The sequence below is a fragment of the Mytilus trossulus genome, chromosome 3 (genome assembly GCF_036588685.1).
Source record: "Mytilus trossulus isolate FHL-02 chromosome 3, PNRI_Mtr1.1.1.hap1, whole genome shotgun sequence".
Classification (NCBI taxonomy): Eukaryota; Metazoa; Mollusca; class Bivalvia; order Mytilida; family Mytilidae; genus Mytilus; species Mytilus trossulus.
Window position 1 is genome coordinate 93020020 of NC_086375.1, and position 27325 is coordinate 93047344.

Genomic DNA, 27325 nt, shown 5'->3' on the forward strand with positions numbered 1-27325 from the left:
TAACCACGGCACCGATGCTAAATGAAGTGCGTATATTTTTTTTTAGGAGGAAGCATGCAGACAGACTGATGACAAAAGGTCCAAATAAAATTATTTTCGAGCTTTCAGATTTAACATTTTTACACAGGAAAAAAATAAAATCAGCCAAGCTTGATAATTTGGTAAGTTCCATCTTACATTCTATATGTTAACTTATTTAACTCATATGTAACTCATTAAAATCGCATAGTCATATAGTCTAATATTTTCTTTTGTAACCGAGGCATTTCGTTTGGATCAAGAAAATAAGTGTGAACATTTACTGATGTCAGTTCTATTTTTAATAACATAAAATCAATTTATATATTGCAAAAGAATATTCTAAAGGCTCCCACTATTTTCCTGTCTAGAGTGGTAGAAAGGTTGAAGTTAATATTGAGTGTGATTTTTCGGGCAACATTAAGAAGATTTTTTCAGCATTGTTCTGTTGTAGTTTTTATCCAAAAAAAAATCATTAGTTTTCTGTTGTTTGTGTTCATGGACGACTAGTTTTGTAGGTAACTGTCTGTTGTTTTTTGTCTATGGATGGCTAGATTTATAAGTAACAGCCTGTTGTGTTATTTTTGTCCATATATGGTTAGATTTATAAGTGACTGCCTGTTGTTTTTTATTAGGTTTATAAGTGACTGTCTTATGTTTTTTGTCTATGGATGGTTAGAATTGTAAGTGACAGCCTCTTGTGTTTTTTTTTTGTGTCCATGGATGGTTAGATTTATAAGTGACTGCCTTATGTTTTTTGTCTATGGATGGTTAGAATTGTTAGTGACAGCCTGTTGTGTTTTTTTTTGTGTCCATGGATGGTTAGATTTATAAGCGACTGTCTGTTGTTTTTGTCCATGGATGATTAGATTATATAAGTGACTGTCTGTTGTTTTTGTCCATGGATGATTAGATTATATAAGCGACTGTCTGTTGTTTTTGTCCATGGATGATTAGATTATATAAGTGACTGTCTGTTGTTTTTGTCCATGGATGATTAGATTATATAAGTGACTGTCTGTTGTTTTTGTCCATGGATGATTAGATTATATAAGTGACTGTCTGTTGTTTTTGTCCATGGATGGTTAGATTTATAAGCGACTGTCTGTTGTTTTTGTCCATGGATGGTTAGATTATATAAGCGACTGTCTCTTGTTTTTGTCCATGGATGATTAGATTATATAAGCGACTGTCTGTTGTTTTTGTCCATGGATGATTAGATTATATAAGCGACTGTCTGTTGTTTTTGTCCATGGATGATTCGATTATATAAGTGACTGTCTGTTGTTTTTTGTCCATGGATGATTCGATTATATAAACGACTGTCTGTTGTTTTTGTCCATGGATGATTCGATTATATAAGCGACTGTCTGTTGTTTTTTATTCATGGAAGATTAGTTTGATAAGGTCCTATCTATTGTTTTGTTCATGGAAGATTAGTTTGATAAGGTCCTATCTATTGTTTTGTTCATGGAAGATTAGTTTGATAAGGTCCTATCTATTGTTTTGTTCATGGAAGATTAGTTTGATAAGGTCCTATCTATTGTTTTGTTAATGGAAGATTAGTTTGATAAGGTCCTATCTATTGTTTTGTTCATGGAAGATTAGTTTGATAAGGTCCTATCTATTGTTTTGTTCATGGAAGATTAGTTTGATAAGGTCCTATCTATTGTTTTGTTCATGGAAGATTAGTTTGATAAGGTCCTATCTATTGTTTTGTTCATGGAAGATTAGTTTGATAAGGTCCTATCTATTGTTTTGTTCATGGAAGATTAGTTTGATAAGGTCCTATCTATTGTTTTGTTCATGGAAGATTAGTTTGATAAGGTCCTATCTATTGTTTTGTTCATGGAAGATTAGTTTGATAAGGTCCTATCTATTGTTTTGTTAATGGAAGATTAGTTTGATAAGGTCCTATCTATTGTTTTATTCATGGAAGATAAGTTTGATAAGGTCCTATCTATTGTTTTGTTAATGGAAGATTAGTTTGATAAGGTCCTATCTATTGTTTTGTTCATGGAAGATTAGTTTGATAAGGTCCTATCTATTGTTTTATTCATGGAAGATAAGTTTGATAAGGTCCTATCTATTGTTTTGTTAATGGAAGATTAGTTTGATAAGGTCCTATCTATTGTTTTGTTCATGGAAGATTAGTTTGATAAGGTCCTATCTATCTATTGTTTTGTTAATGGAAAATAAAGTTTGAATTTTCCTGTCTGTTGTTTTTGTTCATGAAAGTTTAGTTCTATAAGTGACTAACTGTTGTTGTTTGTTCGTGAACAAATAATTTTATATGAGACTTACTGTGTTATTTTTGTTCATGAAAGATTAGTTTTATAGGTGACTAACTGTTGTTGTTTGTTCGTGAACAAATAATTTTATATGAGACTTACTGTGTTATTTTTGTTCATGAAAGATTAGTTTTATAAGTGACTTACATTTGATTTAGTTAATGGAAGTCGTTTTATACGTGACTTACTGTTGATTTTGTTAATGGAAGTCGTTTTATAAGTGACTACCTGTTAATTTTGTTCATAAAAGATCAGTTTAATAAGTAACTAGCTGCCATTTTCGGTATTTTGTAAAATTTAGCTGTATTATTTAATTGATGGTTCTTATCATCTATATTAACACAAATCGTAATGTTATATAACAATATCAGTATATAGAAATCAAGTCACGTCACTTGCAGGCTATGCAAAAACACCATATTGAAAATGGCAGTTGTTAATATGAGCTCAAAATATAATTAAGAAAATTAAAAAGATATCATTTACTGATCACATAACTGTTATTTTTTTTTTAAATAACTGCATATCTGTCCTCTCATCTATATAAACTAAAGTTAAAAAAAGTTCACTTGTTCCTGAGACTACTTAACCCTGTTTCCTTAAATTCATGTCATTAATATATAACTGACAATGGATAAATACTATAATCCTTCACATATGACCAAAGTTTGTTAGAAAAGTTACAGATCGATCACTTCATCCTTTATTTTGATAAATTACTGGATGTTATGACAAATACTTGATCAATTTAGAGCAATTTATGTGATAATGGAAAAGTAACCACTACATATGTATAAATCTGATAAATCGTTACAGAGTCAGAGAGGAGGAGTCTTTGGTGATAAGCCAGACATTGTTAAAGGGTCAGAGAAAGCCAATAACCGGTCAATGGTGTCTTTACATGAGTTATCAGAATTCTCAGAGATCGCCAGATATAAGGTAAATATTGACAGGGATAATGATATGTCAGCATTACAAATGTGCTTGGGTAGAACATTGAGAATGGAAATGAAGAATGTGTCAAAGAGACAACATTACGACCATAGAACAGACAACAGCAGAAGGTCACCAATAGGGTATACTCATAGTTGAGTAAAAAGATGATTGCCAATAAATAGATAGGCAAGAGAACACCACAATGTTGACTGATGTACTCCTATTTTTGACATTTTTACCTACTATGTCTCTTTTGTTTTGCAAACAACGTTGCCAATATAATAGAATTTGATGCGACTGTCATAATAGTTAGAGTTTTAGCTAGCTATAATATTAGGTTTAATCAGCCATTTCCTTCATTAGAAGATGCCTGTTTCAATCAGGAATTATGACGGTTGTTATCCATTCGTTTGGTGTGTTTGAGCTTTTTTCCCATTTGAATTGCCCTTTTGAATGTTACTCGGAGTTCAGTGTTTTTTGTGATTTTACTTTCCATTTAAATTTCCTTTTTGAACTTTCCTCGGAGTTCCGTAATTTTTGTGATTTTACTTTTACACAACAAACCCATGCCGTAAACCTGAGAAAAGCACAGACATTACACTAATGTAAAACAACTCAAACAGAAAAAAACACGTTGATGTATACCTTAGCACAAACATTAGCCGTACCAGTTATGATGCCTGAGATGGGCATTTAGACTAGAATATTCCCCTCAAATTGGAAATCCCTTAATCTTGGACAGATGTGTTACACTGTGTGACATATTAAACAGTAAACAATTTTAATGGGCATATTTCATTAGATCAGTTCAAAGCATAAACACAAGAATTAATCAAGCCGTTGATAGGGGCGTCATAAACTTGCAATAAGGTGATGTTTTGTTCGCTCAATTTTGAAATCCAAATTGTGACTGCAATCGATTTATGAAATTCGAACAGCGGTATACTACTGATGCCTTTATTTACCCTGTCCAGTAATAAATATGTCATGAATGTATAGGATGATAACCAATTTAAAATTGAAAACAATTGGTAGGTCCTGTAATAGAGCCTTTGGGATGCCTGACACTAGAAAATGGTGACAAATTAGATGGATAAGACATTTACCTTGCAACAGACCACATACGGACTTCTCAGACAGTTGTCAGTCTTGATAAAGAAAAAATGCATTAAAATGAAAGAATTTTTAAATGAAGGCACCTTTGTCCAGACCCTCCTGATTCCTGAATGTTAATGACGACAATTAGCAAGTTAATCTCCACTTCCATGTTTGAAAAATATATATCATCTATAACTTATGGGCCTATTATCTGTCGGCGGAAACCTGTATCTATTCTAAAAGCACATTGATTTAATATTATTTTGTTTCCCCGGAAATAATTATGTAATGATTTGTTTACCTAATTCACTGTTTGCCTTGCCTTGAATTATGTTTGTTCAAACTTAACGACTTCTGTGAGACACATAGTATGACTAATTATGGACTTGTTCAAAAAATATTGGCTACAGTAAATAATAAATTCATGATTAGTTTGTTTTGTAAATGTCAAATCTGTGTAAATATTAGCATTCCTGATATCCGGAATTGTTGATGAGATTTCTGTGGTTATCAAGTATTGTATTCAGTGCCTTGTCGTATAACAACAAAACAGGGAAAAATTATAGAACTGATTTTATATTTTGAATTTGCGATGTTAAAACAAACATAGATACCATACATGTGTGATTAACTAGCTGCAAAAGTTATGTATATTTTAATTACTATAGATAGCTCTAGATTATGATGGGAGCTTTTTTACGACCTTTACTTCACGCGGTCGGTTTACCTCCAAATCCATCTGTTGACCTTTTTATAAACTTGCACAACAAAAATTGATTCCCTGCATTTATTATGCATTTCAATTCAAATTGCCAAATCGCTGAAAGACCCCGGTCATGCTAAATTATTCAAAATATTACATAAAATAGCACAGTTTACCTTTACGATTTATTGTAATTTTGATCTCGTCCTGAATATTCCAGCAATGTTTACCACTGGACATATAGAAAATAAGCAATCAATCAATCATTAATAGCTTTTAGATTTATTGCAAAAAATAGTCTCAAGTACGATGCATGAGCTTGTCAACTGTTTAATGTATATTTATTATCGCAGATATGATCGGTTGTATATGTAAAACGATTCCATGGTTAGGTGTTCCCGCCGTATTATTTATATGTTTATATATATTTATATCAAAATGTTCCATTTTTCTTAATTTAGGGAGATATTGTTTACGTCAAAGAAATTTCCACAAAAGGTTTTGAAGTTTCAGGGAAAATGTTGGCACAGTTTAGAACTGTAAGTATATCTGACCATTCGGATAATCTATATATTCAACCATCTGAATGCTCTTTATATTCTGTAAAGATTATCATTTCATATCGGTTGAGAATAAGCTTCTCTTATTGGATAAAAAGGGGTCACATGATATTCATTATTCTTCAGTAATAAATTCCATCGGTCATTAATAGAACGAAACGGACCAGAAAACCGGTCGATCATGGATTCCTACATGATAATGACCGGTGGGGCGTGGTTTCAGTTTGATAATGACCGTTGGGTCGTGGTTTCTCTGTTAATGACCGATTGGGCGTGGTTTCTCTGTTAGTATATATGTTTCTTTAATAAAACTTTTTCACGTTCTCAATATCATATTTAATTTGTTGAATTGTTTTCAATATGTTTTGGTAACTTATAGAGAACTTGATTAAGTATTCATATACTGAAAATTGAACTAAAATGAATATCAGTGTTACTACTACTGATCTTCACTCTTTGCCATAGAAATCGCACAACTACTTGAGTTTGCTTTGGACATTTTAATTTTTGAGAATTTTCAAAAACATGCTTCCTCAATGAAATAAACTATAAAGTATACTAGTTACATTATAGTTCTTGAATAACTGGTTATTATCGCGATATATGGACTGACCGTAGGACAGTTGTATTGACTGTGACAGAGATAATGACCTCGCCTTCGGCTGCTCAGTCATTATCACTATCTTAGTCAATACCAATGTCCTGCGGGCAGTCCATATATCACGATAATGACCAGTTATTCAAGAACTATAATGTAACTAGTATACTTTATAGTAGTGATTTGAACAATCATCTGAAACCATAAAATCATACTCGTAATGTTATATGTAATTAAATGACAATAGATAACGTGATTTTAAGTACGTTTGTACTGTTTGGTTTATACAATAAAAGACCATACATCAGAAAATGATATCGCCATTTAATGGCCGATTATAATACAGATCATGTGTCCAAGCGTTACTAAAAAGAATCTGAAAGCACTCTGTTTGACTTTCTTTTAATGTAACGTTAGGGATCTAGGGGGATCCTCGGGATTTATCCGATGAATGCACACCTTCAAAAACTTGAAGGCTCAAATTTCATTGGCTGATATAATTAGTACCAAAACAGACAGTTAAACGAAACGTTGTCAGATTCTTGTAAGCAAAGCTTATACGCCCGATCTGAATTCAATCAGATTGATTTGAAACAAGTTAATGTGAAATATACGACTGAAACGATATGCAAGGAATTCTTGCAGAAGAATCATAGTTCTTTCAAAGGAAACAGCGTTTATGGTCAATGCAGATTTTTAAATTATGTTTTTCAGCTTCGTGAAATTAGACACGAAAATGTGAATCCGATGTATGGTATTCTTATAGATCCAACATGTTATGCTGTTGTTTCCGAATATTGTAACAGGGGAAGCTTACAGGTAAACAGTTAGATTACACCTCAGGATTTTATTAAGAATCAGTTTTCAATGTTGTGATGTTACATTATTGTTTCATGTAATGATTATTGTACCTATTTAAACTTTTAAAATAGTTGCATTTGTATGCACCCGTCCTAGGTCAGAAACCTGATGTTCAGTTGTTGTCGTTTGTTGATGAGGTTCGTGAGTGCTTTTTTATATAAACTATACCGTTGGTTTTCCTGTTTGAATGTCATTTTGGGGCCCATTATAGTCAAGGTTCCGTGCTTAAAACCGTATAATGATTTACTTTAACAATTTGTGACTTGGACGGCGAGTTGTCTCATTTTCATTCATACCACATCTTCTTATATCTAATGAAAGGAAACAGCCAGTATTCTTAGAAAGCAAGTTACAAAACTAACTGCATTGAATTTACCAAAAATATAGGACAAAAAGGTTTCAAATCATTTTTTTCAATGGATATTGAGTTATCTTAGCAAAGATTATTTCCTCTAGAAACAAATGACCATGTTTAAATAAACTCATCATAGATACCAGGACTAAATTTGGGATATACGCCAGACGCGCGTTTCGTCTACATAAGACTCATCAGTGACGCTCGAATCCAAAAACGTTAAAAAGGCCAAATAAAGAACGAAGTTGATGAGCATTGAGAACCAAAATTCCTAAACGTTTTGCCAAAAACAGCATAAGTAGTGAAGATATACTTTTGTTTTAACAACTTGTAATACATTTCAAACTATGTGTTCATATGTGCGTTTTTTTATGTAGGAAACATTGAAATATTTTATCAATCAACAGTTCTTAAATTTATCATATAAACATCAGACAGTATTGCTTTCATTTTTATTTATTTATAGGATGTGATAAAAAGTGCCAACATAAAACTAGACTGGGATTTTAAAGTATCATTGTTGACAGATTTAGTAAGGGTAAGCCGGGTTTTATTATTCCATAAGAAGTCAGACAAGTTTAATGATAGAAACAATGTTTGTCGAATACTTATTAACCCATAGATGTCTAAACCATACAGTCATGTAGATTTATACATCTATGATTAACCTGATGAACACTTGATTTTCTAGTATTAAAGCTAATTGACATTTATTAGATTCAGTTCAATTGCATGCACATGCAAACATATATACTTCTCATTTTGTAATTGTTTTACCTTTTATTATTTCAAAATCAGTAGTTACTTTAAATTGGATTGGAAGTTTTACGTTATAGATATAATTCCATACAATAGATCTCATCTTAAACAATGAAACTCATATCATAACATCGAAGATTGAAACCTCAATGAATCACCAGCATCATAGATGTAACATAATTACTTTTCGTAAAAATGTTTTTGAAATATTTTTTCACAAATAATTTCACATTGATGATTTTGTAGGGATTAAGATTTATTCAAAATAGTGCTGTACGATATCATGGTAACTTGAAATCTAGGAACTGTGTAATCGATAGTAGATGGGTGCTAAAATTAACAGATTTTGGATTAAAAGAAAAGTTTAGAGCAAATATCGAACCGGAGTTGGCAGGTATGATTACTCTACTTAGTTTTAGCTGAATAAACGTCCATTCTTACTTAAAAAAAACCATCCTGTCATGCTGTGCACGTGACAAGGTTATATAACTTGTATGTTTCATTAAATAATTTATTTTTATTGGCTAACAGCAACCTCGAATCATTCTGAAACAAACAGTATTTTCAAAGAGAAATGTCACGAGTGCACAGAAAAGTATAAAAGAAAAACTTGATAGAAATCGTGTTTTTGTGATCCTGTCATACAAATATATGTCAGTTTTGAATACTTCTTTTAACAGTTTTATGGGACTGTAAAAGCGGCGATCGTGTGAACACTTTTAGAATGATGTTTGGAACAAAATTTACTTTGGTTAACGATTTATTTTTTTGTCCATAGATTTACGAGTTTTGAACAGCCTTACTACTGTTGCCTTTATTTACAACCAAATAAATTTACAAAAAGAAGCATTCGGTTCTAAAGCACATGTTTGACTTGAATATGATTTTTTTTATATTTAACTTTGATCTGTTGCCTCTTCATTTCTGTTGTTTTTCCTAAAATTTTTATAAAAGCATAATTCCTGATTTTTTTTTATTAATATTTAATCACTTAAGTTACCAATTGTTATACATAGTTCCTGAAAATAATAAAATACTCCCTAATTCTACAACTTTACTTACAGGCACTTGTTTCAGATCCACCCTATATACCTAAATATAACACGAAAATAACTACCTGTAGTAAAGTTAAGTTGTTTATTAATTGTCAGTCTGACTTTACAGTGTTTGTTAAGACTGTTGAACAGAGAGTAAATATTTCTTTGTTCTATAATACAGATCTTCTTTGAACAGCGAGTAAATATATCTTTGTTCTATAATACAGATCTTATTTGAACAGCGAGTAAATATATCTTTGTTCTATAATACAGATCTTCTTTGGACAGCACCGGAACATCTAAGAGAACCAGGCTTTTGTATGAAAGGCTCTGAAAAAGGCGATATGTATAGTTTTGCTATAGTAACTCAGGAATTAATACTTAGAATGAGTCCATTTGGAATGGTAGATTTGAAACGAGAAGGTATGCATGTAAATCCTGTAACTGGTATAGATTTTTTTTTTAAATCGTATTTGTTAATAATTACAAATGAGTCCAAGTCGGTTAACATGGGTTGCTTATCGTGTGTGTATAGTTTTCTTATGTGTCATTTACCACAGAGAAAAGGCTCATGCAATTGTTTAAATGTATAAGTTTACAGTATAACCATGTTAAAAGTAAGTAGTAAGAGTAATAGACATTTGGCATCAATCTCTAATGGTTTTACTAACCCTCTATGGAACCGTAGGGGGTCAGTAGCAAACCATATAATTTAATATGTACTTTAACAACATTTGTGAAAGGTCTTGTTTTTTAAATAAGTGTTTGATCCTTCACCAAAATAACTAAATTGAGAAAAGCACATATACTTTTTGTTCATGTGTTACTCATTTGAAAAAAAACCCATTTTAATGCTTTTTTACAGACTTTTTCATCTAACAAAACGAGATTTGAGGAGATATTATAGCGATCTTTACCAATTGAATTGTGATTAAAACAAAAAATACATTGAAACTTATATATTGGATTGGACGTTAAAGGGTGGCTTATTGGTCTTTTTGGGTCGGGCGAATAGTATATGTAATTGTATTCTGTACAAGATCACATATTTATGCTTATTTTAACATGTCACTATAATAAACAATTTACTACAGATATGTAAGATCGCGTTCATATTGAAAATTAAACGAACCTTAATTTTGTATTACACTTTTGCTGTAGCCTTTGCTTATACTTTGCAGAAATAATAAAGAAACTGAAGAAACCTCCACCTTTACTGCGACCATCCGTATCACCACAGGCAGCACCGCCACAATATATACAGTTGATGAAATCTTGCTGGGCAGAAAATCCAGATCTCAGGCCTTCCATTGAAGAAGTTTACCATCAATACAAAACCATCTCAGGGGGAAAGTAAGTATTTATTGTAGATTTTATAAACCAAAACTATGTACCAAATTCACCCGTTCATCGCCACTATCGAGCCCAAAGTATTTATTGCAGATTTTGTAAACCAAAACAATGTACCGAATTCACCCATTCTTCACCAATATCGAGCCCAAATTATTTATTGCAGATTGTATAAACCAAAACTATGTACCAAAGTCATCCCTTTATCACCAATATCGAGCCCAAAGTATTTATTGCAGATTCTATAAACCAAAACTATGTACCAAAGTCATCCCTTTATCACAACTATTGCGCCCAAAGTATTTATTGCAGATTTTATAAACCAAAACCATGTACGAAATTCACCAATTCATCGCCACTATCGAGCCTAAAGTATTTATTGCAGATTTTATAACCAAAACTAAGTACCAAATTCACCCATTCATCACGATTCTTGAGCCCAAAGTATTTATTGCAGATTTTATATACCAAAACTAAGAACCAAATTCACCCATTCATCACGATTAATGAGCCCAAAAACATTCATTCTATTAAAAAAATTAAATTCATTTTTTAAATCATAAAACAACCGGGATCTTATAAAAACACAGGGGTTATTTAAGGTATTGAGGAATTTGCTGCTGTGTTAGTAATAATTTGAGTGTATTTTGTTCAAATATATTTATCGAGTCATACCAAAAGAGATTAGACTGGTAATATATAAAGGATGGCTAAATGTCTCTTGTCATAGCATATGGCGCCAAATGTAACAACCAATGAATACATTTCTTGTCCCTTAAAGGCTTTACATGTATCTCTTTGACTCATATAAAGCTCAAATCTGTAATTTTGCCATAAAAGCTTTAATACATTTCTCTTTGCACTATTTTAAAAATATATCTGAGCAAACATATTTAAATAACTAACAAATTGTAACCATCAGATTAAGCCTATTACTATTACCTTCCGATCGTCATTTCTAAGGCTATCCGAGGTAAGGTATAAACATGATAAAAAACCAATGTTCAATGGAGAAGAAGGGAAACATAAAATTTATAAATGAGAAAATTAATGACACTAAATTACTTTATTAAGGAAGTTGATGGATCAGAAAGAAAAAAAATCTCTTAATATCTTTGAAATTCATTACATTGATTATTTGATATAAACTAAAATTAAGTATCTAAATATCTTCAAGAAGAAAAATTGTATGTAAATGTTATCGTTGAAATTAATTGTTATTCTATATAATCACCAGACATTAAACAAATTTTCCATTTTGAAAATGATTAAGTTGAATGACGACCTTTTTTCCCTGTCTGTACAGTACAACCAATTAATTGCAACCAGGAAGTGAATTAAATAAATGTAAAAACGCTATTTTCTGATTAATATTATTAGTAATTTGATTTTTTTCAGTTATTGAAAAAGTAGATGTGGTATGATTGACAATGAGACAGCTCTACATACGAGAACAAATGACATTTGAATTAACAACAAAAGTTTCCCGTACGGCCTCCTACAATAAGTAAAGCCCACATCGCATAATCATAAAAGACCCCGAAATTTTAATGTTAATACAATATGGGCCACCGTGATGCCTTCAACAATGAACAAAACCTATACTAAATAGGTCGCTATAAAGAGCACTGAAATGACAAAAGAAAAACGGTTTCATAATGACAAAGCAATAAACGTAAAACAGATACCAACGACATCAAGTAAACTACAGATGAGTTATTTATTCTAACTAGGAACATTTCATTCCTATTTACTAAAACAAATGATTTTATTTTGTGATGTCAGTGATACTGACAGAAAATAATCTTATTTTACCTTGATAAACCATAATTGCTTTACCGAAAGTAGAAGGCTGAATTTGGATTCAGTCATACTTTCCTATTCGCTGTCATTCTTTCTTTTCTCTATTAATTTTCATTCACCTTGACTCTGAAGGAAGTTTGCTCCTCTATTTTTTTTAATTTTTTGTCAGATTTTCGGAATCCTCTGGTTTTATCCATCTATTGCATTTAAAAAATGTTGCCTGATAACCCCTACTTCTCTTTCCATAATTTTATTACATAAAGTTGAAGAAGCCATATTCCAAAATCTTTTAAAATTCTTCTTATTTTTTCATAGTTTTTGAAACAAAAAAGGTGTCAATGTTCAATGTAAGAAAACTCTAGAGAGAATTATTTCCCGCCAAATTTTCAATGACTTATATTTCGAAAACAAGCACACGGACCTCCATTTTTTTTTAATTTTTTTTTTTAGTTTCTTAATATATACACTATCAGTTCATAACAGTCTTGTTATATCAATGTATCAATATATATGTCATATCAAGCTTGTTATTCTTTAATAGAGTAGCGAAGTTCCTTTAACTAACTTTACTTATTTCTGTAGAAAGCTCAACATCGTGGATTCTATGTTCCGAATGCTAGAGAAATATTCAAATGATTTGGAAGACATAGTGAAAGAAAGAACACTGGAACTTGAAGAAGAGAAAAAGAAAACAGACCTTCTTTTATTCCGAATGTTACCACCGTGAGTACAGTTGCCCATAAAGATAATTGAACTCCTCTTTTATCTTTTTGAGCTCTTGATATAGACAATTTAAATTCAATATCGACATTTTAAAAAAGTTTTTTATAGTTCCTTTTCTTTTCGGTCTTGTTTTAAACTTAGTTATTGACCTTAATCAAATATGGAAATAGCTATCAAAGGTACCAGGATTATAATTACGCTTTATAAAAATAAGGCTTATGTGTACGGTTTTCAGCAATTTCTTTTAAAAATATTCACAATTTATTCATTCTTAATTGCATTACGTTGACACTATATGTTCATCTATTTCAGTTATTTCGATAGATAATTTGTTTCTCCTGAGTCTTTTGTTTAAGATATAAGTATCGACGATATAGATTCGATATCGACATTTCGAAATTTTCTTTGTTTCTCTATTCATTTTACTAGGTTTTTTGTTGAACCTTGATTAGATTGTGAAATTAGCAATACATTACGAAACGGAGATGAACGATTTGTAATGAGGCATATTACAAACGAACACAAAAAAGGAAGAGAATGTTTCGAAAAAGACCAAACATAATACCGGCATGACAAAATATCAAATATTTTAAATGTATAATATTAAGTTGACTAAAAGCGCACATTCATCGACCTACTACGTCTTTCTGATTTACGATTTAGGTTACAAATGATCAATGAACACTGAAAAAAGTTAAATCACAAAAACTGAACTTAGAGGAAAATCAATTCGGTAAGTCCATAATGACATGGCAAAATCAAAATACAAAACGCATCAAAAACGACTAAATAGACTGCAAGAAAACTGTGTTAAAGATTACCACAAGCTCTCATCCTGTTTTCATTTATAGAACCGTCGCTGAAAGTCTGAAGACAGGCAGGTCAGTAGAAGCTGAAATGTTTACAGAATGCACAATTTACTTTAGTGATATAGTTGGATTTACGACAATCTCTGCCATGAGTAACCCATTGCAAGTGGTAACTCTATTGAATGATCTATACACCATGTTTGACTCTACTATAGACAACTATGATGTGTATAAGGTAATTTGAACATTCTGTAAAATAGACAACTATGACGTGTATAAGGTAACTAAAACATTCTGTAATATACACTACAATATGTACATAGGGTTCTTTGAAACATTCTGTAATATACACAACTATGATGTGTATAAGGTAACTAGAAACATTATGTAATATATACTTCAATATGTGCATAAGGTTCTTTGAAATATTATGCTATAATAGACAAACGATGACGTGTATAATAGATATAAGAAGATGTGGTATGAGTGCATTTCGAACAGCAAGCTATAAAGGGCTCCAAAGAATTAGTAGTATAAAAACCATTCAAACGGCATATGGCAAAATTTGGGGTACTTTGCTAATTAGCATGGTGGCCATTTTGCCTTATTATAGGATTATATATGCCCATTAAATAAAAATGCCAATATGTCAATTTCTATGTCGAATCAGCAATTTGTCCGCATATGGGTGAAATGTACATGTTTTAAGGATCATGTTGGTGAACAAATGAACAATGTCTACTATGCAAACATTCGGCCTTTTTATTTGGAAGCGTAACTGTAGTATAATGGCTATATAAATGCTATATAAAATAACAAAAAATCGTAACAAAAGCAAGATTTAAAACAAGAATAAAGATAAAAGGAGATATTGTTCATGATTTGTCCGCATATAGGGAAACACCTTGTAGGTTGGATTTTAAAGTTGAATAACTTTTAACTTACCTGCTTTCGTAAGTTTTCGGCCAAATTGTTTTCAAAACATGATGATTTCAACCTTTCCATTTCGTAAAATGTCACATTTCAAGCATTTTCCCTTAGAATTACACAACTTTTTTTGTATATATCAGCCAAAGGATGTTTTCAAAGACACATTTGTTTTAGATCCATGATTGAAAGGAGCTGTGTTATCCGCAAATTTGTTATAATTATATTTTCTATTTTGAACTTTTTAAAGGAATTTCCAAGTTAAATAATAAAAAGGGTCAAAGTCACGTGGTGCGATTCATATGTATAAAGTACCCTTGATCTTGCCATATGGTAAAACCAACCTCTAATCTATATAAAAAAACGAGAAATACTTATCAACCACATCAACAAACGTCAACTATTGAACATTAGATTATTGACTTATGACAGGTGCAAACAATTGCAGCTGGTTAAAACGTTTTAATGGTACCAAATTTTCACCTTTATCTGAAACAATACAGTGCAACATCACAACATAGAAAGAAACACTATAAAATGTCAATTGAAATGGCTTAGCACAATCAAAAGATAATAGGTCATCTGAAACATTTAACTATATACAACTACGATATGGGTATAAGGTAATTTGAAACATATTGCCATTTAGTGAGTTCAGACATATTTTATCGGTCAACCAATTCGTGATGATGACCATAACATGTTGTGTGTCAATTTCAGTCGTTCTTACTCAAAACTCTGCTCGAACAAATTTTGCAAAAGCAGTGCAACCTTGCTAGTGAAGTCCATATAGAGATATTAGGCAATTACGTGTCTCTTCATGCGACTATAGCGAGAGTCTATGGTGATTTGTTTAGTCTTGGAGAACATGAATTTTTACTAGATTTTAGTTATTGAATTTGATCTTGTAACAATGTCCCATAGTAACTAAGTACCAGTTGTAAATCAACTTTAATATCAATATATATGCCTCCTTTTTATTTCAAACAGTAAACCATTAATCTCGACCGACAGGGCGTACACAAACTTAAATTTATACAAATTGTGTGTTAGAAATTTGGTGTTGTGGTTACCAAGACATATTGAGGATTGGATCATAGATCATAGACGCTGAACGAGTTATATCCTTGTCTAGATTTATAATTTGTTCATAACACTTTTACTACTGACAAGATCAAAGACGCTGAACGACTACCAGATATATCCTTGTCTAGATTTATACATAACACTTTTACTGCAGACAAACCTACAAGATAACGGGAATTACTAAAACTGCTGGACATTTTAACAAATCCCAATTACCATATGACTCCTTAAACAAACAAAAAACAAAAAACCCAAGAATTTTGTATTGATGTTTAGCTGTTTGATCGTGTACACTTGATAACAGAAGAATAATAACATTTATGGTTAATCAATCTAACATGAGAGTAACTACAGTAACTGCAATTAAATTTTACATTTTAAGGTTGAAACTATTGGTGATGCGTATATGGTTGCTAGCGGACTTCCGATTCCGAATGGTAACAGACATGCTGGGGAGATTGGAACAATGGCTTTAGATCTTCTAAGCCAATGTGGAAAATTTACCATTCGACATATGCCGGAAGTACCACTGAGACTGCGTATAGGATTGCATTCAGGTTAGTTGAATGAAATTGAGTAAAATAGGTCAACTAAAAAATGTAATTCCTGCTTTTTGTATTTTCTTACGCGTTTATCATGTCTCTCGTAGAGAGTTATCTCATTGGCAATCATACCACATCTTCTTTTTTTATAATAACTATTCATTTTATTTAGACATGTTTAATCATTAAAAGACTGAGAAAAATTTCAAAGAGCATTTTTGTGTTTTAAGTTAGGTTTTGTATATTTATAAATCGCAAAAATGGTGTTTTACATTTAACAACCGTACGGCACAACAATCAAATGGCATCTTTTAAGATATCACTAAGGTTACAGCAATATTTCATAGTCATCCCGAGTCGAGAAAAAGTAGACCCAACTTGAGACAAAAAATAAGAAGTGGAAGACAAAAAGACCAACACAATATCAATATAAAACAAAATAAAAGCTGTGAAGAATTTCGACAGCGACCAAAAAAACCCTGTCTGTTGAACAAAAATCAAATATGTAAAATTTGACGATTTTATCTAACATTAATACATTTTATTGATTTTTCTAAAAGGTCCATGTGTAGCGGGAGTGGTAGGCCTTACCATGCCGAGGTATTGCCTTTTTGGTGATACAGTGAACACAGCATCTAGAATGGAGTCGACCGGTGCAGGTATTGATACGTACCAAAAACAAAATTGCCAATTAGCTTCGGATTTACTCGCATTTGAAAAATGAGCGAACCATACACTGATTGTTTTTATCTATATAAGTGAATGTTATCACAATGCATACGAAAAAAGATCAACATGCATGACAGGACTAAATGTCAAAAGTTTGTATGGACATCGGTCTTTTCTTCAATATTCCAATTTGCAGTCTTTGAGGAAAACAATTTTGAAATTAATTACCTAAATATTTTTTTTAGGGTTTTCTGATACACCCACCTCTGTTAAGGTCAAGGAACAATAAAAGGGCTATGCCTAAGTTTATAGTAAAAGTTTGCATAATTTTTTTTTTAATTTGATGCGACTTTCATACAAGTGAGAGGTTTAGCTTGCTTTAAAACCAGTTTTAGTCTACCATTTTCTACATAAGAGAGTGCCTGTACAAAGTCAGGAATATGACAGTTGTTATACCTGACACATATTGCTCGTTTAGAAAAATCGTGCAGGTGTCTTAGTATGATCAGATAATCGTAACCTGACATGATTGAAGGATAATATAGTACACGTGTTAATCTTTTCGCTTTTGGATTATTTTCAAATCGCTTAAATTTTACAATTGTTTAGTTTATGTTCAGCTTATTTGAAAATAAGGATACAAAATATAGGTCACCGATGACATCAAAAAGATATTTCAAATTTAATGCCAAAATGGCATTTTGCACCAACGGGAGATAATTTGGAGCTTTTTCGATGCTATAAACATTTTAAAAGTCATCTGGGGCCAAACCGAATCTATTTTCTGGGTTGATTTTTGTACCATATCATAAAGTAATAACTTATTAATAGTGTAATGAATAAAATATGTAATGAAAGAAAAAAGGTTTGATTTGTTGCTTAAAGGAGTAGGCCCGGTATGGCCCATTTTTGGCCCAAAAATATAACAGTTTTTCAAAATTGTTAAAATGTAAACTTTTAGCATGTTTAGGTACTTGTTGGACAGTTGGATGCTTCTGCTACATAAATATGGGCTGTTTTTGACTATACAATGCACATATATCGGGTTGTAGCACCAGTAAGTCATGCTAAATTACTGAAATCTTCAAAATTCTATCATTTTAGTTAAATTTTAGACGGTTTCCGTGTAAAACGAAAGTGGCCGCATTCGTGTTCATCCTTTATATTGCAATGTAAGTTGTATTTTACGATAATACATAACATATATAAAGGTTGTGGATGAACACGGATGCGGCCACCTTCATTTTTGACAAAAACCATCTGAAAAGTGACGTTTGTTTTGCATATTTGAAAGATTTTTTATATTTGAGCTCCAATCAGATCGTTTTTAAAGACGTAATCAGTCAAAATCGTTCACATAAACTAATTGAATCAAGTGAAATAAACACTTAAGTGTTTAAAAAGTGGTCAAAATCTTTCGGCAGATGAAACTGAAATTTGAGGCCAAAATGAGTCCTTACCGGACCTACTCCTTTGTGTACCCACGAACCACCTTAAACTAAAAAACTGAACTTTAAACTAAAAATCGAAAAAAAAGAGTATGCATTTACATCTTTTATTTGCTGAAATATGATTAATTGAATTCTTTTTAAATATTTGAATATGTGTAACGAAAGCATAAATAATCGACAATCCGTGGATGTCTTTTATATTGTATCCTTGAGGTTCTAAGACTTCCTCATGTACTTGTACATGGAGTTGCCTTTAATTTATATGTGAATGATAAAAAAAGGCTAACACAAATCATTCTGTTCATGCCTGTTATTAGGTCTCGATAGACATTTCAGGTAAATAAATTCAATATCAGCCTGAATCACGCAAAGTAAGATCTTCTTAATTCAGAGTAGACACACAGTGTTCCTTTGCGATAAGAATACAAAAAGAGCAGAATTTAATTAACAAAATGCAACGTTAAAGACAGTTCGGATGATTTCAAAGTTAAGCAGAAACAACAGGCTTACGTCCCTGTTCGATTACAAAAGTACAAAAACTTTGAAACTTTTAGGAAGAAATACATATTATCACCCGTATATGAGAAAATATGTTTTTCTTTTTCAAATTAAAAATTAAATGGATAAATAAATGATGTTTTTAACTTTTTCTAGGTGGGAATTAATATCAAGATAGTTTATAGTGATTTCAGAAATTCCAAAATGTTATTAAAAAAAAAAAGAATACAATCTGTTCTAATTTCAATACATGTTCAATTATTAATTCTGATATTTCGCTAAATATTTTATTATAATGTACTTTTTATAAATTTCTTTGATAATATTTTGCTTGAATGCAAATCATTTATATTGTTAACAAACATGTTTTTCATTTTAGCTTTTAGGATCCATATTAGTCATACAACGAAAGTGAAGCTTGATGAACTAGGTAGTTATAAAATGTCTTACAGAGGAGAAGTCGAATTAAAGGTGAGATTATATATTATATTATGTAAATCATGTGAGCAAACAGCTGATTTCGAAGCAATGATGTAGCTCCCAGCAAACAGAAAGCTCAACGGATATTTAAACAATTAAAATCTATTTAAAATAGTCATACTTTGCATGAAAGGTCAACCACAACAAAGTTAAATTTTCACCAAAGACAAAAACACGGAAAGGAAAAGAAGAGTCAACTTCAACGCAACAAAAGTCTTACGTGTTATTATTTTTATGCCCCACCTACGATAGTAGAGGGGCATTATGTTTTCTGGTCTGTGGCTCCGTTCGTTCGTTCGTTCGTTCGTTCGTTCGTTCGTCCGTCCGTTCGTTCGTTCGTTCGTCCGCAGGTTAAAGTTTTTGGTCAAGGTAGTTTTTGATGAAGCTGAAGTCCAATCAACTAGAAACTTAGTACACTTGTTGCTTATGATATGATCTTTCTAATTTTAAAGCCAAATTAGACTTTTGACCCCAATTTCACGGTCAACTGAACATAGAAAATGAAAATGGGAGTTTCAGGTTAAAGTTTTTGGTCAAGGTAGTTTTTGATGAAGCTGAAGTTCAATCAACTTGAAACTTATTACACTTGCTGCTTATGATATGATCTTTCTAATTTTAAAGCCAAATTAGACTTGACCCCAATTTCACGGTCAACTGAACATAGAAAATAAAATGGGAGTTTCAGGCTAAAGTTTTTGGTCAAGGTAGTTTTTGATGAAGCTGAAGTCCAATCAACTTGAAACTAAGTACACTTACTGCTTATGATATGATCTTTCTAATTTTAAAGCCAAATTAGACTTTTGACCCAAATTTCACGGTCAACTGAACATAGAAAATAAAAATGGGAGTTTCAGGCTAAAGTTTTTGGTCAAGGTAGTTTTTGATGAAGCTGAAGTCAAATCAACTTGAAACTTAGTACACTTACTGCTTATGATATGATCTTTCTAATTTTAAAGCCAAATCAGACTTTTGACCCAAATTTCACGGTCAACTGAACATAGAAAATGAAAATAGGAGTTAATTTCACGGTCCATGAAACATGGAAAATGATAGTGCCAGTGGAGCATACGTGTACTTTGGACACATTCTTGTGAATATATAAATGGGTATCGTCGTGTTTCTTATGATAAGTCAAAATATTTGGCAAATCGGCAGTACTTGATTAAAATTTTAATAAGAGGAGAGTATTATTTGATTGTAAATACTACAGTTTGATGTAAATACTACAGTTTGATGTAAATACTACAGTTTGATGTAAATACTACAGTTTGATGTAAATACTACTGTACAGTTTGATGTAAATACTACAGTTTGATGTAAATACTACAGTTTGATGTAAATACTACAGTTTGATGTAAATACTACTGTACAGTTTGATGTAAATACTACTGTACAGTTTGATATAAATACTTCAGTTTGATGTAAATACTGCAGTTTGATGTAAATAAGTTTGATGTAAATACTACAGTTTGATGTAAATACTACTTTTATAGATTTTAGGATAATTCAAGATTTTACATCTTATTAAGACCACCCCAGATTAGAAAGTTTGCGTATATTCAACCACCTGTCTTGATAACGTATAAAAAGAGATAAAAGAAATTTTGAAAACGGTTACTCGTTCCTTTTGGTAGATCAAGCAAAATAAGGTTGATTGAATGGAAGATTGCATATTTTTGTTTTCAGTAGTGTAAAGAATAAACAATTTCATTAGGTTAGATAATACTCCAAATGAACATAAATTAAGCATACGATGGCCTTCGTTTTAAATTTGTTTATGAGTTGTTGCTTCATGTTTGTCTCCGATGTTCAATATGCACGCCTAACATTTATGTGTCAGCTTACAATCAACACAATACTGTAGTGGTAACAACAAGTTTTCATCAGTTGATGCCATATAAAAAAAAACTGTACCTTTATATCCTGATATTATGAACTTTCTCCGAACAAGCTATTGCATAAAATAAAATGATATTTTCATTCTTTGAGTATGTTTGTTTTGTTCATGCATCGTTGACAATGTAATGGAATTTGATGCGACTGTCATAGAAGGGAGAGGTTTAGCTAGCTATAAAACCAGGTTCAATCCACCATTTTCTACATTAAAAAATCCCTGTACCAAGTCAGGAATATGACAGTTGTTATCCATTCGTTTGATGTGTTTGGACTTTTGATTTTGCCTTTTGATTTTGGACTTTCCTTTTTGAATTTTCCTCGGAGTTCAGTATTTTTGTGTTTTTACTTTTTATCTATTTTTGTCAGACATTATTTACCTTTTCATTGGTTGTATATTTTATTTCAGTGATTTTGGCATTATGGAATTTTGTGTTTATTTGACGAAAAATTTTGATAATAGATACACGTATCATGATACGATTATTCAATATGTTTCTAATATTTTCGATGGGCTTGCCTTACTACAAGGAAACACATTTATTATTTTTAACTCTATGTTGACCTCATGTGTTCTTTAGTAAGTACCTTGAATATATAGTTATCAAAGGTATCAGGATTATAATTTAAGGATTATAATTAAGTACGCCAGACGCGCGTTTCGTCTAAATAAGACTCATCAGTGACGCTCATATCAAAAGATTTATAAAGCCAAACAAGTACAAAGTTGAAGAGCATTGAGGATCCAAATTTCAAACTTGTGTGCCAAATACGGCTAAGGTAATCCCTGCCTGGGATAAGAAAACCTTAAAATGACTTGATACTCCAAAGATTGTTTACAAATAACTGAAATTTCAGAGCATTGTTTCCATTATTTCAGTAAAAAAAACAAATAGTTCTTGCTAAAATATCATCAAGGTGACGCATTATTACAAATATAAAAAAGAAGATGTGGTATGATTGCCAATGAGACAAGGTTTTTTTTCCTACAATATTTAACAAATGTCATTCGTCGCTTCTTGACGATTATAAATTATATAAGGTTTTCATATGACTGCTGAAGATATATCAGGATTTGTTTCCATGTGCCTTGATTGCTTTTTATTATTGTTATTATTTATTAAACAATTTCTTTTATTTACTTTCCAAAAATGCAATGGATGCTAAACGCATAATTTAGATCCTGAGTCTCTCCTTACTTGGCAAATATAAGATATAACATACAAAATCAGTTTGATAAAATTATTATATACAATGCAAGTGTTTTTCTACTTTATATCAATTGGTTTTAGGGAAAAGGACTGGCCAAGACATTTTGGTTGATAGGGAAAGATGGCTTTAACAAACCTCTACCAGAACCGCCTCCGTTGGACAGGTAGTTATATGATATTAGTACAGATATAACATTTGTAGATTTGTTTTTATTTGTCGGAATATTTTGATGAAGGGTGTGAAACAGGAACTGCTTACCCTTCTGCGGGCACATTATTTCACTGTGCCCCTTCTGCGGGCACATTATTTCACCCCTTCTGCGGGCAAATTATTTTACCCCTGCTTTTTGGTAAGGGGCTAAGGCATAGTCAGTTTTTCATCGGCGTATAAGTGTTTCCTTGGTATCAAGGATTCATAGTACAACACACAATAAGAATATAAATTATTTATGTAGTTAAAGATGTCAAATCTGTAATATCGTGTTAAAAAATAAGGAAAGAAATTCATGAAAATACTGGGGATTTTAGCGCCAATTGAAAAAAATAACATTATTTTCAGTCAGATGCCTCAAATATAACAAGGAAACCTGTATATATATTCTTCAGAATATATCGATTATATCTACAGTGTAGCATTTTTATATGAGACATATTAGGTGTTAAAAAAAGAAAGATAACAAATATACCGAACTCTGAGGAAAATTCAAAACGGAAAGTCTCAAATGTGTAAATCAAAAGCTCAAACACATCAACTCAATGTAGAACAACTGTCATGTTCCAGACTTGGTAAAAGCATTTCCTTTTGTATGGACTAAACCTTGTTTAAATTGTTGGTATGTGAATTTTTTAAAAACATAGTGATACATAGCGCTATGTTGTGAAAAGTATCAAAAAGTTAAATCACAGAAATACTGAACTCCGAGCAAAATTTACCTAAGGTATCTGGCTTATAATTAAGTACGCCAGACGCGCGTTTCATCTTCCTAAGACTCATCAGTGACGCTCAGATAAAAAAAGTTCGAAAGCCAAACAAGTATAAAGTTGAAGAGCATTGAGAACCCAAAATTCAAAAAGTTGTTCCAAATACGGCATAAGTCCGAAATCAAATGGCAAAATCTAAAGCCCAAACACATCCAACGAATGTATAACAACTGTCATATTCCTGACTTGGTACATTCATTTTCCTGTGTAGGAAATTGTATTACACATCATCTATTAATTATACTTTTTTTTTCATGCTATCAGTGCAAATAACCATGGGTAAGTTTGACAGCTTCCTATTGTTTTAAGTGATTATTATCTCCTTAAGTTATTTATTTAACATTATTCAGATATAATATGTACAAAAATGTTAAAAACATAGTTAAAAATATGTTTTGAGATATGTCTTGCCCTCTTCAAATAGTTGAACCAAAAACAAAATGTCCTGTTCTATCAGTTGTAATGTCAAATGCGTTTTCTCCTCGATATTATATCCTTGTCAACTCTGATATATATGAATACGTTGAAGTGAATTTACATTTCGATAGTAAAGTCGTAAGAATAACGATGTGCTCACTCACATTTTGTCTAAATCATAATCGCTTTATGACCGCCGCCAAAAATAAATTTGACTTAAACATGATAGTTAATGCATGCACATCCGTCGATTGTTTATAATCGTCTTATGACCTCTGTTGGATAGTTGTTTTATTGGCAATAAAAAAAATCGTAGTTAAAAGACCTCACAATTACAACTGTACAAAATTACCAAGGAATAACTTACATCCTTATTTATGTATAAAAGAACAAAACAACCAACAAATATGATATTTAGCAACAGACGACAACCACTGAAGTACAGGCGTTTTACTTGGGACAAACACCTACAGAATGTAGAGAGGTTAAACAGGTTTTCGGGCTGTTTGGCCTCCCAATCTAAACCTTGGGCAGAGGAACAAGCAATCAAAATCAGTCGAGAAGTCTGAAAGATTGGAAGAGATGTCCAATATGTTTCATGTTATTACGCTTTCGTGATAAATAACTTATTGCTGCTTTTTCATGTGCTAAAATGTAAAAATGTTTCCAGAAATAAAATGAGAGTTTTAACATCTCCTTTAAGTCCAGTTTGCATTTGTACATGTTCATAGTTATTCCTCTTTGTATAACAAATTACGAAAAATAGTCAGAACTTAGATTTTGCTAAATGAATTCAGTAATCAATACGCATATTTTGATTAAATAATTATAATTAACACAAAGCAAGTGAACGCTAAACACTAGACATTTAAGTTTTTTTAAGATTTGGGCATGGGAATAAATGCTGATGTTTATTTACAGATTAGAATCAGTATTGTCAAAAGGTACACGTACTTCTACAAAGATAAAAACAGCGAAAGAGCAACGTCATGTTAAATCTAATTCGGAAGAGGCAAATCATAACTTAAAATCCAAAGAAAACTCTATCAAACATACGGTGGAACAGTCGAATCTGGAAGAAGAAGCCCTACACAATTCGCTGGTGAAAAAAGAAGATGTTCAGATGAATAACATAACCACTATGCCCCCGGGTAAAGGTATAATAAATGGTGCTATGGATGATACGTCTGATCAACCTAATGACGTTACTGTCTCAAACTTAAGTTGTGACAATCTATTTTCACAGGAATTTGTTGACTCGATACAAAACAATCGTGAAGATAAAGTTTTTCGTAACTGTTCGTCTGATTCGTCCATTACTACAAAAGTATCAGTTATGTCGGTCGATAGCATAGTGTCGTCTTCTGATTGCGAACTACGTTTGTTGAAAAGTTCAAGGTCATCTAAAGACGAATCTAACTCTCCGCTATCTCCAGTTTCAGAAGTATAAAATTAAAAAATTGGATTCCAATTTTTTTTTAGGATTCCTCACTAATTCATCCAAAAGAGGTTACTTTGTTATTATTTTTACTCTGTGATAACTAAGATGCAATCCTTGGTATGTTAAGATATGGTATATATTTTGTTTGTATGTTTTATCTATTCAATAAATGTGTTACATAAATCTGCTACTATAAATCACAAGAAACTACTATTCTTTCAATAATATGAAGCAGGTCTTACAGTACAACGGAAAAAAGTCAGCAAACCTGATGATTACTTGACAATATACCGTTGAAAACAAACAAAAGTTTTCCCATTATTCAAATGGTCGTTTGAATTATGAAAATGCAAATATATTTGCTGCAACTAATTTAAAAGAGGGACGAAAGATACCAAAGGGACAGTCAAACTCAAAAATCTAAAACAAACTGACAACGCCATGGCTAAAAATGAAAAAGACAAACAGACAAACATTGGTACACATGACACAACATAGAAAACCAAAGAATAAACAACACGAACCCCACCAAAAACTAGGGGTAATCTCAGGTGATCCGTAACGGTAAGCAGATCCTGCTCCACATATGGCACCCGTCGTGTTGCTTATGTGATATCAAATCCGGTAAATTAAAGTATTCTTCTCTACTGAGAAAGGTCATCATGTTAGACATACTTACTAACTTGATGATATGACTGAAGTTGTTATTGTTTCCTTGATAATATTTATTTATCTTTCGGCAATTCAAGTTTATCGACAGAGTGTAGGTTTTCCAATTGTCACCAATTGCCCCTCTTTAGTAGCAGACTTGTTTTTGTACTGTTATGGATCAAAGTATATGGCAAAACACAGTAAAGATCCGTCTTAATTGCATTTGATTGGTAAATTCAACAACACTTATCGTTATCCTGATGACTCTCCTATTTAAATATATGATAAAAGTAAATAAAAACAAGAAACACCCCCACACACCCAAATTTGTTGATGTGTTAGATATCATGTTAACTGTTTATATAAAGGTACAAATGAAGTCAATAGCTTCATATTTTGATTGTTTATCATACACTTTAATATAAACATCATATATCTCTTGGAGTTATTAGTATTTGGTAAACAATTTATGAAGTTGGAAAGATATTCAGTTTGATTGATTAATAAATTGGAATTGTTGGTGTTAAGAAACCCGAACATAAGTCAGTCGTTTAAGGATTCTGCTGCTCTGACCCAAGGCCACAATTTATGATCTCGCTTATATAGGTCCCTTTAATTGAAGTGTAATTTTTCTTATTTCTCAGTTTTTATGGAATGGAAATGAAAGAAGAGAGATGAAATAAATTTTTGGATGGTTCTTTTTATTTTTTCTTCCACACTTTTTTGTACGCGGTAGTTCTCGGAAATGAATGAACAAATATTGATGAAACTATGGTATAATGTAAAGCACCGTCTGAAGTTGTACATTTGACTATGGAATTTTCAAAGATGGCCACCGTTTCCATGAAAATCGAAATCTTTTATTATAAGACTCAACTGGATGAAACTTTATGGAAATGTTAACTGGCATGCCTACATTGAAATTTAGTATTTAGAAATTCCAAAACGGCCGCCATTGTCATGGGAACAGGGCGAAAGTTTAACATTGGCCCTATGGGAAAACATACAAAAGCTGCATTTCCTTGAAAAATAAGAAGATTAAACCAAATGAAATTTAATTGGAATGTACCATGTAATAAATGAAAGTGGTTCCAGTCTTTGAAATTCAAAAAATGGATACCGTTACCATGGGAACTAAAACCAATCAAAATGCACCAAACTTCATAAAACTTAATCG

At 31.7% G+C, this 27325-nt stretch overlaps 1 protein-coding gene across 1 annotated transcript; it reads left to right on the top strand.

Annotated features, from left to right (window-relative positions):
• Positions 1-54: 54 nt before the first annotated feature.
• On the top strand, positions 55-22826 carry LOC134712876 (retinal guanylyl cyclase 2-like). The gene is made up of 14 exons (XM_063574861.1): positions 55-161; positions 3126-3248; positions 5508-5585; positions 6919-7023; positions 7887-7958; positions 8426-8573; positions 9490-9639; positions 10398-10569; positions 12952-13092; positions 13944-14136; positions 16297-16471; positions 17017-17115; positions 19454-19545; positions 22740-22826. Exons 1-14 carry the CDS (start codon positions 69-71, stop codon positions 22824-22826), a joined length of 1728 nt encoding a protein of 575 aa, XP_063430931.1. The 5' UTR covers positions 55-68.
• The last annotated feature ends 4499 nt before the right edge of the window (positions 22827-27325 follow it).